Source organism: Epinephelus fuscoguttatus, linkage group LG18, assembly GCF_011397635.1.
Source record: "Epinephelus fuscoguttatus linkage group LG18, E.fuscoguttatus.final_Chr_v1".
Lineage (NCBI taxonomy): Eukaryota > Metazoa > Chordata > Actinopteri > Perciformes > Serranidae > Epinephelus > Epinephelus fuscoguttatus.
In genome coordinates, this window is record NC_064769.1 from 18,480,899 (window position 1) to 18,495,425 (window position 14,527).

At 38.8% G+C, this 14,527-nt stretch overlaps 2 protein-coding genes across 3 annotated transcripts in view; one reads left to right on the top strand and one right to left on the bottom strand.

Annotated features, from left to right (window-relative positions):
- Positions 1 to 739: 739 nt before the first annotated feature.
- Positions 740 to 6,322, top strand: oaz1b (ornithine decarboxylase antizyme 1b). The gene is given in 6 exon segments (XM_049604258.1): positions 740 to 932; positions 3,481 to 3,532; positions 3,534 to 3,620; positions 4,020 to 4,192; positions 4,999 to 5,084; positions 5,187 to 6,322. Coding segments are annotated over 6 exon segments (654 nt in total). The 5' UTR covers positions 740 to 807; the 3' UTR covers positions 5,318 to 6,322.
- Positions 6,323 to 8,724: 2,402 nt separating this feature from the next.
- Positions 8,725 to 14,527, bottom strand: part of LOC125905608 (E3 ubiquitin-protein ligase UHRF2-like) — a 38,435-nt gene continuing 32,632 nt past the window's right edge. The window contains exons 15-16 of one of the 2 annotated variants that reach the window (XM_049603693.1): positions 14,376 to 14,474; positions 8,725 to 14,285 (exon numbers count right to left, since the gene is read on the bottom strand). In XM_049603693.1, coding sequence (XP_049459650.1) covers positions 14,139 to 14,285; positions 14,376 to 14,474 — 246 coding nt within the window. In that variant the 3' untranslated portion in view covers positions 8,725 to 14,138. The remainder of the gene's footprint in view (positions 14,286 to 14,375; positions 14,475 to 14,527) is intronic. The other variant, XM_049603694.1, reaches the window with a different exon arrangement.

Genomic DNA, 14,527 nt, shown 5'->3' on the forward strand with positions numbered 1-14,527 from the left:
GGGGTTTTATCAACCTGGGAGCGTTAACATTTTATAATTAAAATATGTTGGATGATTCCAATATTTTTTAAACTCAGCATTTTTAAATTTGTCTACTTTTAAGACAACAAAAAAAGGATTCAGTATTTCTCTACCAGTATTCTTGCAGTGTGGAGAAGTCTGTAAAAAACATCATTTAGATCTTCATTTTGGGAAGTAAAATTTACACAAATGATTTGCAAGAAATCATACATGAAATATAAACATCCAAATAATAGAAAGGTCATTAATTGGTCAAAACATCGAGTGGATTCATAATCTGATTGTTCTGAAAATTACAGCTACAGTCCAGAGAAATTACTATACACAATACATTAAAATAAGTCTTATTATTTAGTTTTGTAATAGATAGGATGGTCGAATTGTTTTATTAATGCAGCAACAGGCATTGATGATGTAGGCTAATTGGTAATCTAACATTCTTTATCATGTCTGCAATGGGATGTTTATCTGTGATCAGTTATCACATGTCTCTTCTGTATTCGATTTCCAATAATAAAGACCTTTTAATGATAGTTCCCCGTGTAACATCTGTTGTTTGAATCGAAAGGTACACTTTTAATCATGTGTGACCCCAAATAAAAACATTTTCCATTCTTTTGACTTTTATTTTGAAGTCGAGTGAAGCGACCAAACGGAAACGTGTAACCTTCACAGCGGGTGACTTGACTCCTGGGTTTTGAACCAGCTCCGGACTCACCGATCGTTCATTAGCTTGGTGAGCATAGCAGAGAGCAGTCAGCCCGTCGTGTCTCTACCCGAGGCCGGATGGTAAAATCCAACCTCCAGCGGATCCTGAACAGTCATTGCTTTGCTCGCGAGAAAGAAGGAAAACCACAGTCTTTAACTACCATGGCGGATTTGAGTAACGGTATCTGTGACATGATTGGGAAGTAAGTATACGACGAAAAACACCTCACCTTGCTAACTGCTAACTGTGGCGTGGGGGAGGGGTGGCTAGGCTAACCTAGCTAGCAGCCACCGAAAAGCGGAAGTAAAACGCTAGCTAACTTTAAATGTACCGTTTATACGTAATACGCTCTGTAATTGATGTCCCGGCGGTACATGTTGTGGCAGTCATTGTTAAAATGTTATTTTAAAAAAATGTCACGGTTAAATAAGCCACGGACATTCACTTACTGGCCTTAAAGACGACACGAACAGCATTAGCTAACGTTAGCTATGAGCATCGTTGAACTTGTAGTACGTCACTGTAGTTAGCTCGCTAACTAGCTAACTAGTTAGCTTCAACATTTTAATGTAGTTAATGTTAATTATCGCATGTGAAAGAGAATTTAAATAAACCACAGTGTAGTTAGCCTTTTAGGAGACCACAAAGTCACAAGGGACTTAAATAGGATTATTTCAGTTCCTCTTACGCTAGGCTGTTAAAATACCAAAGCGACTGCCATTGTAAGAAGAAGGCTGTCATTTCACGGTCAACAACAACTCGCGATGTACGTCACGTCAAAGAAAGAAAAGGCAAAACAAGGAACAAATGATATCCTGTTGAATTTGGCCCGTAAAGTCATCAGGTGAGCACGTTTATGGCCACGTTGGTCTCATGATCTGATATTAGTCAGATTGATCAACGTTATTACGCAACTGACAGGTAAATGCGGCAGCCTCGTGATGGTAGGACCGAGTTATTGCACATAACGATGCAATGGCTCATGAAACATGAGGTTAAATGTCCCCTCACCCGTCGGAGAAATTGTTATGATTAATATTATTATTATTTGTTTTTTATCCGAAATGTAGAGCACTGTCTCCGTTTTCTAAATAGTCTCAGCACAGCAAAGTGAAAAGACAGTGGATGGACTTGACTGCTGAATTAATTGTCAGAAGGTTCCAAAGACTAAATTATTAGGATGTGTTTCATTAATTAATACTTAATAATTTACTTATTTATTTACTTGTTACTGTACTATTTGTATTGCATTTTATGAAACCAGACTCCCAATCTAAAGGCAAGGAAAATCGTGACTGTGAAGTGACAGCTGTTGAAATATAGTGCTGTTATATTCTATGTTAACTAGGAAAAGCGATCCATTGACAGAAGATTAATTTTAACCAAAATCGATAATATAGTTGTTGTATTTGTCCTTTTTTTCCCTAAAATAAATGGCAAAAAAATCCCTGGATTCTCCATTACAGAGGATATGATGTCTTTCTTTGTCATGACATATAAACTAAATATTTTCATTTGTTTGTTAGCTCTAGACTGTCATTTTAAAACATTCTCCAGACCTTTCACAATCTATAATGGGCAATTTTAACTTTTTTTTTTTCCCTGAACTGTCATCAACAAAATGCACAATCAAATAATAAGATAAGTCTTAAATAATACGTTATCTTATGTGTTGGTAAGTTGTTTGTTTTCAACTGATTATTTGAGCAAAAATGCCAACCATTTTCTAGTTATCTAATTTCCTCAGCTTCTCTCTTGTGAGGATTATCTTATTTTCTTATTGTCTTTTTGTCTTATCATACAGAAAACAGAGTACCTTCAGGGTTTGGACAAAATAGGCCATTTAGTGACATCACATTGTGCTGTAGGAAAATAATAATGGGTGTTTTTCACAATTAATAATAACCGCCAGAATGCCAGGAATACTAGTCGCAGCCCAAATATGAACCAGCTTAAGAAGATCCTTTCATGTTTGTAACAATAATAAAAAAATACCCCTCTATTTTACAGTGTGTTATAGGTCACTATATACAGTGTATTTACCCGGCCGTTTGGGAAACACTAAAACAATGAAGATTTCGTTTGTAGTAGATGTCAGGGGCTTTTCAACAGCTTAACTCACCATGGCTGTTTCAACCAACAACACTGAAATTTGAGCTCAGCAATATGTGTCTGGGTTTGTGTTTTCAGCAGCAAATATTTTTGGTTGGTTGCCTTCAGCCGCATCCTGCTGTGCTGGTGCACCGCTCTTTATTTCTGTTAACAACCCTGCAAACACAGTGCCATTGTTTTGAGGAACATAAACTGTAAGTGGTTTGAGAGAGCAGCACCCAGTCCTGCTTGTGCAACATGTGTTGTGGATGCTAGAAGCTGCAATATTTGGTGAAGTTTACAACTTGGAAAAACTCGTTTGGGTTGTCAGCAATGGATAATCTTACTTTATTGCCAATAAAACCAAACAGCCTGTCGTTAGTGTGCAGTGGTACATGAGCACATTTGAGCAACAGCAACTCAAGTCATTAGCATAATCTCAGAAGATGCTGCATGTGCACTTCATCGCACTGTGCAAATTTAGATTGCTTGTCAGAGTCTATATTTGTCGTTAGATCCCATGACATGTTTTTGAGGTTGTAGTTCCATATTAAAAAAAAATTCCCTGATGTGTACCTATTGAGACATATGTTTTGTGGGTTTTGATTTTTTTTCTGGTACAGTGTTGTGATTATGTCCTCCTCTGTCCCACCCTCCAGCCTGTCCCTGCACTGTAGTAGTACCCGCAGCCCGGGGCCTCTGTGGTGCTCCTGATGCCCCTCTCCCACCCCTGAAGATCCCAGGTGGGCGAGGGAATGGCACACGGGATCACACTCCTTCAGCTCGGCCACTCCACTCAGTAAGTCTAGACACATACACTCACTGTCTGACTGCTGAAAAGCAGTCAGAGGACCTAAAACGCAGATGCAGAAATGAGAGAGAGCTGTTTTTTGAGGAAGAAAAAAGTCAATAAATGGAGCTGAATCATTTTCCTGTCACCTGATGTTTTGTCCGAAGTTTAACCGCTGGGTTTTACTTGATTTAATCATCTACGCTCAGCAGTGACACATTTTTCAAATTCTTTTCCCCCAAGAGTTCAGTTAATTTGTAAGTTCAGTTTCTCTGCTTGACCAGAGCTTCAGGTGCAGTAACAGGGCTCGCATGGATGCAATTGTTTTGACCGACATACTATCTACACAGCACGTTTAATGTCACCCACTGCTATTTTTAGATGCGTTACTAGTGTTTGTGTTTCCAGGATCGTAAGTTGACTGTAACGGAGGAGCCAGCAGGGAATGGTCGCCCTGGGATACTCCACTTCCAAAGTCGTCCCACCGTTACCAAGACAATACAGTGGGATGCTGTCCTGAGCAGCAGCGCACTCTACGTGGAGATACCTCTTGACCCTCTTCCTGAAGGCAGTAAGGAGAGGTAAGGCCAGGTTTTTTGTAGGTCTTAAAGGGACAGTTCACCCCCAAATTGAAAATACATATCTTTTCCTCTTACTTGAAGTGCTGTTTGGCAATCTAGATTGTTCTAGTGTAAGTTGCAGAAAAAGATATCAGTCCAAGAGATGTCTGCTTTCTCTCAGTATAATGGAACTACATGGCACTTGGCTTGTGGTGCTCAAAGTGCCAAAAAATACATTGGAAAAATTCAACAGCAATGTCTCTTTCCAGGAATTGTTACCCTGTTACTCAAGCTAATCAAGTTAATCAATAGGCCCTGTTGTGAGTAATTTCACGCAGGACTACTTTCATTTTATTGAGCCACATCCACCAACCATCGCGCATAAGGAAGCGTGCATCTACTCATGAACAAGAGGCTTTTGGTCGTGATGGTGTGTGATGTAATCTTTAATGGCATCCTCTGCTGAGCTCTAACGTTAGCTAGCTGAGTAGTGCTAGGTGAGCTAGCTACAGTTGTTGGGTGTATTTTAGTAAAAAGAAAACAGTTCCTACATGAAACTGCTCACTATAAGGTCTTTGGATTATAACCGGGTCATGATTTCTGGAAAGAGACATTGCTGCTGAGTTTCTCAAATGTATATTCTTGGCGCTTTGAGCACCACAAGCTGAGCACTTGGGGGGAAGCCAGCACAGAGCGTTTAAAACAACCAGTAAATACACAAGGTTTTACAGGATACGTGCAAGATTCAATCTGTTGTGTTCCTGGGCCTGCATATAAAGAGGTTGTTTTCCATTTTCTAACCTAAGCTGTGCATTGTTCTCCTCCAGCTTTGCGGCTCTCTTGGAGTATGCTGAAGAACATCTGAAAGTCGTTAGCGTGTTTGTCTGCTTTTACAAGAACAGAGATGATCGTGGTATGTGTTGACAGCCCTGTTTAGCTCCACCACACCTTTTTCATTCAACTTAAATAATGATTTTGGCTTCTGTGTTTTGACGTTCATTCTTTATTCTTGCAGCTAAGCTGGTGCGTACATTCAGTTTCCTGGGCTTTGAGATTGTGAAACCGGGCCATGCCCTCGTCCCGCCTCGACCCGATGTATTCTTCATGGCCTACAATTTTGACAGGGACTCCTCAGATGAGGAGTAGCCCTCTGGACAGCCCCTCCAGCTCTGGCTTACTTCCCCCCTTTCTTCCCATTGTACGTTTGTCCATCCCATCCCCGCTTACTCGTATACACCACCGTCTGTGTTTAAACCCTCAGCGGTAGCTCTCTGTATGCAAGTATTCATTTCCCCCATGCTTTTTGTGTTCAAGGGAATATGTAAGATGTGCATCTCCTGTTTCCACCATCTATCCTTGTGTGTTTTATTATACTGTTTTCATTGAAGATTAATCGATGTCATCATCTAAAAGAGGAGGGAACCTTTGTTTTTTGGACTTACAATCATATTACAGTCGTCATAGCGTTCTGGTATAATTTCCATTTCCTGTCAAGTCTTTGTTTTTATTGATATTTCCTTTTCATGATAGAGTAAGATGGAGGATTCTTCATTTCTTGAATGTACAATTAAAAGGTCATCAGGTTTACACTCGGGTACTCCAGCTTTCTTTTGATTGGCACCATAATGACGTTAAATTTGTCCCATGTTTTCCTTCTCTCTGAATCAAACAGCAAATGCATTTCAGCGGGACCAGTTTTACTTTGTAGCACTAACATCCTCTTAAAAGTATTTGGATTTCTGAAACGTTACCTCTGAGTGGCGGCCCTAATAATTGGTACTTCTCGGCTGGATAGTGAAACCGTTTAGACTAGAGAGGAGTGAAAAGATGAATGCTGTTCATGTGTCTGATGGTGAGCACTTCAGTTTCAAGTTAAAGATCCTATGATGAGTGTACTGGTACAACGCGAAAGGAGAGTGAATAATCCAAAGTGCTTTTGCTCCTGTCTGCCATGTATACCTGACGATATTGTAGTATTTTGTTTTTGGGGGTTGAAAAAAAAAATGCTGTGATGTTATGATTGGATTTTATCTCTTTTCTTTTGGATTAGCATTCCTTTAACTTTTCTTTTCATGATAGTATTGAGTTTGTTGTTCACCTGCATAGTGGTACCTGTTGTGCTTCTGTGATAATAAAACAAACAAAAAACAATCCTTTGTTTGCCTCCGTATGTGCTTACCAATGCATTTAACTAAACTCCAAAGTGTCTTTTTGTTAGGGTTAGAAGAAAATCTGCAAATCTCTTCTTTTTGTTGCATGTTTAAATTCAATATCCAGACAGCGTATTTAGTATTTGTGTGTAAAACTTGTGGGTTTTTTTCTCTGCTCAGTGTAACTGCCAGAGGTGCGAAATGTTACTGAGCACCGCAGAGGTGGATTTAAAAGCGCATACATTTATTACACAATCATCTGATATACATAATGCTTGTATGTATCTTTACAACCTAAAAGAGGATATTATAAAACACATTTGATTTGCACTAAAACTCTACTTAACATCCTGTGTTTTGTGTAGTTGTGTCTGCAAAAACTGAAAAAATCAGGTCAGTTACAAAAGACTTAACGGCAGACATCCAGAGCATGTCCTGTGTCTTCACACCACCAGGGGGCTCCACAGGACACTGAACTACACATGACTGTTTAACAGCTGATGTTAAAGTTGTATCTGCAGTTTACACCAGTGTTAGAAACTAATGTATTTACATAACCCATGTAACCCAACTTAAATCTTTGTGATAAACTAGTGACCTCGTGTTATTTCCAGTATCACTCTGCCTATCTTTAACCTGAACAGAGGTCCCACCAGGAAGAACAACTCATAAAGAGCCGTGTGGGTGTGCAGAGCCTTTACTGAAGACAGCAGCAACATGTGGTTCTCTTGATTAAGCAAAATTGTTGCTAGTTTACAGGCCTTTGTTTCCACAGCAGCCATTTTGACTTGTCACAGTAGGAAAATCACAGGTGTTACTAATAACATTAACGACAGCTCTGTTGCTACAGAGTTCCTGCAGTTTAAGGCAAGTTAGATTTAAGAGTTGTTTAATGTCACTTGGAATTAAATTTAAGACCAATTTTACAATAAGCAAAACTGAAGAAAAAAATTGAAAAACATAACTTTTTTCTACTTCAAAGGCTGAAAGTAAAACCTTCTAGAGTGAAGCACATAGAAAACAGTGGACATATTGTATTACCAAAAAGTATCTATTTGGTTTGCCTTTAAAAAGCTTCATCATTTGTCATTTGATTTGATTAATGTAACAGAGTGTTGTTGGTTCCTCTATCCTGATCTGTGTGATGTTAATACAAGAGGCATTCTGTGAATTATTTAAAAATAGTTATTACAAATGATTTTAAGATATTACAATGCAACCTCAAAAGATTCATAATATCCTACATTCCACGTCTCACGACTTTAAGACTTCTAAAAGAGGGATTTAAGACATTATAATACCAATCAAGGCTTAATTTTTAGATTATCGAATTTAATGGCTTTTAAGGCTTTCTAAGGATCTGTGGGAACCCTGCTCCCAGTAAGCAATGGCAGTGTGAGCCAGCATGAACACCAGGACCTTGAATTGAAGCAGCTAAATGGAATTCAGCCATCCTTGCTCCCATTTCCACCATTGTGTTTCCGACTGTTACATGTCAAAGTCTTCTGCAATAAAAGGGCTTTTGTTGTTTAAATGAAATTTATGTAATATGTAAAGTCATATGTAGGCACGGTGTAATCTGCTGGAGACCTGCTTCATTTGAAATGTTATTTCCACTACTCATTGGCTGAGGATGTTCAGGATAAAGTGTTTATTTACAGCATAAAAATCTTTAAAATTCCTCTTAAAAACCACCCAGCTGTTTATTTTTTCCAATCAATTTCAAAAATATGTATTACTATAACTGCTATTATTATTATTACTACCGTTTTTGGTGTTTTCCTTTCCACACACACACACATACACACACACAATCATAAACATGTGCCATATTTTACATATTTCCCAAAACTTAACTGCTTCTGGAGATATTATCCTTAGAATTATTAGGACTATTATTTCATCCATTTTTTCTGTTATGCCCTACATATATGTATCATGTTAAATTCTGTATGTCACCTTATTTTCTTTGTCTGTCCTGAAGATATTTATTCCCCATTCCTATCATGGTTGTACCTGTAAAGCAGCCACTGTTTTGCACTTTGTTTTGTATTTTGCACCAATAAAAACTAAGTAAAATAAATAAAAACCTTTAAAAAGCTTTCACTTTCTTTTCAATATCACAAGGAAACACTGCCTGTTTAACATATCTATAGAAAGAACAAGAAAAAAACCCCCACACATTTACCATCTGCATCAACAAAAAAGTCATGGTGTCATTTACAGCCACCTGAACAAAGTATCTGACACCAAGAGTTTTTTGGAAAATGTAACGTATGGAGACCACCAGCCTAAAATCTGCATAACAGAAAAAAACGTAAAATAAATGTCTTTATATATGTCTGCTTTTCAGGGGAATTTTTATTTTTCATTTTCTAATTAAAAAAAGAAAACAATGATTAGTTGGCCAGATGTCACAGAGCTGTAATTAACATCACTGTAAATGAAACCACTTTAGTTGTGCGTTTAATTTCATGGTGCACATTAGCATCACTCGTAATCTTTTGACTTCACATTTTACACTGAAATTTAAAGTCATAAGCTTCATGAAATCACACCAGACAAAAAGAGAAGAAGTGTTCGTTATTTTTCTGGAATCCAAATATTTAATAGGTACATATCAAGTATTATTATGACATGTATAAAATTTCAGATCACAATATGAAGCATGAAACTCCTCAGACTGGCATATGCTGCAAATGTTTGAGGTCGCCACATAAAAATGACTAATGATTAAAATAGAAGAGAAGCAACTAAAATGGTAGAAAAATGGCATACAGACATAGATAATAGTAAGCATTCTAGGAAAAATTAAATGCAACTTTTCAAACTTTTTTCTTCAATAGAGTGCAATAAAAATAAAAAACAACACAGCACTGAAGCCAAGCGTCCACAAGACGTCTAAAAATTGTTAGTACTGTAGGCTCACGGAGGGCAGAGGACAGCGGAGAGAGGAGGAGAGGAGGAGAGGGAGAGAAGGTCACAGCAGAGAAAGAAACGAGGGCTATTAGCTTGCCAGTCAATGCGGGGAGAACAAAAAAAAAAAAATCTTTGAACAAGATTGAACAACAGTGGAAGAAATGCACATCACAGTTAGCTTTAAAGACCATAGTAGCTTTTGTACTTGCATGTTGTTGATAAAAGAGACAAAAAAAAAATCCTGAATGACTGAACGGAAACAAGGAAATCACCACAAACAAACAAACAGCCGGCCAATGAGAGGGGGGATCTGAGTGTCAACAGAGCAGTAAGAAACTGTTGTGTACAGCAGCGTGTTTTCTGTCATTGTCTCCGCTCTACACTAAACATGGCAACGCCTGGAAAGGCTGTTACAGGTGAGCGTGACAGTGTCGATGAAGGAGGGCTACATTTTCCCACAAAACCAGCTCAAGTGTTGAAACTGTTTCGGTTACATTATCTGAAATTCGGCACAGGTCTGTGCTACTGCTCTCTGCGGGACATTTTTGTTTTAGTTCCTGCCAACCCTGGACATTTTAAAGTACCATATCTGCACTGAACAAGATGCAAGCTGCATCGGCTGTTAGATAGAAAACATTTTTAACTCAGGCTGTAAAACATGTATGTGTGATGCTGTGTCAGATCTAACAAAACATGAAGATAACCCATAACTATGGCTGAAACTAATGATAATTTACCATTGATTAATATGATTATTTTGTCCAAAGTGACGTCTCCAAATTGCGTCTCTTGTCCAACAGTCTAAACCCAAAACTCCTCATTTACTATCATAAATGAAAAAGCAGCAAATCCTCACATTTAAGGAGCTACAACCAGCAAATGTTTGACATCTGCTTTACTAAAATTTTCTTTTGATTGACTTATCAATTCATCGATTAGTCGCTGGAGCTCTAACTATAAATGAGCATGTGTGGGTGAAGTGTACATCACTACATGCAAACAGTAACCCTGTCTGTAGTCATTACATGACTATATCACCATGTGGCACTACGGAGCAGCTGCAAAAGATTTTCAAACTATCAAAAGGTCTTGTAAAAAGAAAACTCACACGAGGATAAACAAGGAAAGAAGAAAAATACATGTAGTATTCTGTCAGATTCTGACTGCCACTGATATTCCTTGTTGCGGAGGTTTTCTTAGAATGATTAAAACAAACTCATGTGAAGCTGTCACATATATGGAGGGCTTTGTTTCTCACCGGTGAGGCTGAATCCACTGGATAGTGACATATAAGAAAAGGTAAGCACACAAAAGTAGCTTAAAAACTTGTATCATACTGTTTACGGAGACATATTAGTTTGTATCCAGTTCACAGCTGCCATTTAATGCTCATTTGTGTTTTCAGCCACGGACCATGGTGCGTTAGACCTGCTGATCTGGTGAAACAAATGACTTCCTCATATTGCTGTTTTATTTTTAGCTTGTACAATGAATCAACACAGACCACCCTGTCCAACTAACGTAGCCAAAAACCTCATAAAACCATTAAAAAAAAAAAAAAATCAAACTTGTATATGTAACACATGCTCTTAATCCATATAAACATGTCCTATATCATCCAGCATATCCAAAATAAATGAACTACTTTTCTCTCTTTGGATGCAACTGTCTGTGTCAAGAAATCTGTTTGTGTACAGTATTTAAGTATGTAAGATTCACAGCACAGCCAGCATAAGACTTGATCAGTAACTCTTGAACACGTCTGTTTGCCATCTTTGACACTTTACAGTGTTAAAGTTCTGACTAAGTGGTGCAGTGAAGGACATAACTTCACCTTGCACATACACAGAGTTTTCTGTTATATATTCAATGCTATGTGCAGGTATATTGAAAGACTACCTACTGAAACACTTAATAGTTTATTCACAGAGCTACTGAAATGTGTTCTGCTCATAAACTCTGTGGACTCTGACACACATATGCACTATTGAAAACGTTTCAAAGTGCCATGTATGGATGGGAAGTGTTGACATTTTTCAGTGCTAGTTTCAATACTATACCTGATTCAATTCCTAACTTTGAGGAAAAGCAACTTTTTCTACAATTTTTCCCCCATTTAACAAAAGGAGTTCTGAATTTTTTGTAGTCAAACAAGAGCTTGGCCTAAATAAAATAGTCTAAAATTAGGATTTTAAATCGATAAAATTCTGATTTAAAAGGAGGCTGAGACATTAGAAAGTGACCAGGCACTGGATGCCAATTTACAGTACTTGAAACATTTTGATCGTCTGTGCTACAAGGCACTTTTATCCTCTGGGTCTAGACTGCTGAATAACAATTCATGACAATATCAGACTGGTTGCACAGTCTCTTTCTATCTAGCTTATATAGTGTATATGTGGGTACACTGCACACTCTGGCAGCGTCCCTGAGCCCCTGATGGTGTGCATCCTCATAACCATTATGTGGATTTGAAAGCACTGTCAGGGAATAGAAATCAGTGACCTTTTTTTTCAGGCCAAACCACAGCAAATTGAGACGGATGTATCACCATTTCCTGGATGTAATGCGACAACAAATAACTCATATCATCCCGGCTGTGCAATCGCTCACCAGACTTCTAAAACTGAAGGAAAAGCAGATTGTGCTGGATACCCAGAGCTCTCCAGCGAACATTACACTGAATCTAACCGAGAGAACAATAGCAGGTGAATATCTGCTGAGCACTAAATATGCTAACCATCTTTGTGTGAAGTCCTCCTTGATTGTGGTTGCTTGGTAACACCAGGGACAACCACAGTGTGCCCTTCTAGGCGTCATTGAAAAGAAGAAACAAGCATCGCTCCTCGTGCTTCTCGAGCATTTCTCTTCGTAATTTAATTCTTTACTTTCCACTCTATCATTACATTGTTTATCTGGTAAACAAATTAAAGGGAAACACAAGAACGTACTCATCTAATGTACGAGAAGTTTACTCTGTGCCATTTGACTGAAGAAGTGGAACCATGAATGTAAGGATGTGAAATATGGAAGTGAGAACCTCATTATAAATGTCTTAACATGAATGTTTAAAGGAACAGTTCACCATAAAATCAGAGGTACATTTTGTGCTATTTGTCAATCTAAATTGTTTTGATGTGAGTTGCCAAGTGTTGGAGATATCGTCTGTAGAGATGTCTGCCTTCTCTCAAATATACAGAAACTAGATGGCACTCGGCTTGTGGTGCTCAAAGCGCAAAAAAACATTTGAAAAACTCAGCAGCAATGTCCCTTTACAGAAATAATGGCCTGACTACTAAGATAATCCACAGACCTTGTTGTGAGCAGTTTCATGTAGGAACTATTTTCTTTCTACGAAGCTACACCCGCCAACTGTATCACAGCGCAGAAAGAAGTGCGCATCAACTCATGGACAAGAGGTTTGTGCTCGTGACAGTGAGCGATGTAAACATTAACGGCATCTTCCCTGGCTGAGCTGTAACGTTAGCTTACGTAGTGGTGCAAAGAAAGCTAGCAGTAGATGCACGTTTCCTTCTGTGCAGTGATATGGTTGGCCGGTTTCTTTGTATTTAAGAGAAGGCAGACATCTCTCAACAACTCAGACCAAAACAATCTAGATTAATTAACAGCACTACAGGTAAGAGTAAAAATATGTATTTTTGATTTGGGAGTGAACTGTGCCTTTAATACATAAAAGAACGATGACGTGATTTGCTAAGATCCTGTCTGAATTTTAGGCGTGATTCCTCACCACAAATGACTTTTTCTTAACAGCAGATTTCTGAAGATATTTGCCTCTGACTCGCTCTACAGCCTCATGTCTTTGGTATGTTTATGGAGCAAACATCTTTTTAAAAAACTTTTACTCCACCTAAAATCTAAAACAGTCATGCCTGTTGATCATTGTTGCGTTCACTATACGCTTGCTGTTTTGATGGATCTAGAACTCTCCTGACGCTGCAAACAAACCTGACACAGCTGCCAAATTTCTGTTCTCTGTAAATCCACTGAAAGTTACCTCTGGTGAGACATTTGCTATCTTATTAGCCCCAAGTATGACAATGGCATTATTTCAAGTGACACGAGCAGCTAGCAGAAGGCTAGCGTGTGCTCCTAATTAACCTACAAAATAAGTCCTGCCATTGATAAAGTGCTTCAAAGGCATAAAACACTGTGTGCTTTGTTTCATGTACAAATACATGTTAATTCTTGACTTCCGTGATTGTACCATGTCAAGTTCAGGCGCATGACCTATTCTGCTCATTCTGAGTGTTGTGCAGGGGGTGTTACGTCCTGCTGTGCCTAAATCACTGTGTTAAACTAGCACCTTTATTTGCCAGCCCAGCTGACAAAAATACTGCATGTATATGAAGCAGCTCAGCTCAGTTTTTTGGTGTAGAACTGCGTACATGGTACACAAAAATGCATACAGGTTGGCAGGAGTTGAATGGCTGATTTCACGATACTGCCAGGGAGAAATCTGCACTCATCGATGTGGCGTATGTCAATTTATGTGTGAATGACAACAACAGAAAATGAGCTAATATCTTGAGGTGGCGAGTGGGTGTGAAATCGGGCTCCTTTTGTGCGTTTGTGGGGGGGCAGGAGTAAAGAGGTTAAAAAATATCCATGGTGTAATTTCAGGCTGGTGATGTTAATGGAGACAGTCCAGGTTCAACAGATGAGGTCAGTCCCTACTGAGGTTGTTTGTGTATGAATGATTGTATACATAAATGGCTGTATATATGCAATATACATTTGCCCGTGGGTAAGTACAGTATGTGTGCGCAATGCATTTTAAAGTGGAGCTCTAGGTACTTGACAGTATACGCGGGTGCACAGAATGGATGCTTATGTGCGTGTATGTACGTATTCTACTTATAAATGTGATTTCGACCTCACCGGCCCTTGCTGTAGCCGGGATAGAACTGGTCAAGCAGCAACTGAAGCGTCACGTTTTGGGTCATGACGAAGTCTTTGCCCAGATCGTGACGGCAGGCAGGGCAGGTGTACACCTTTGCTCGGAACGAGCGTTGTAGACAGCTCTGAGGAGAGAGGACCAGCAGGAGAAATTCACACACAGTTACAAGGATTTTGAGAAGTGGTAGTTTTAAATACATGCAGTCAATACAGACCTTGCAAACATTGTGTGAGCAGACGGTGGTGATGGGTTGGAAGGCCAGCTCCTGGCAGCACACACACATGAAGATCTGCTCCATCTTCCGCAGGAAATTCTTTATAAATACACAAACAGAAACACATGAAAGGAATGAAGAAGGAGGGAAGA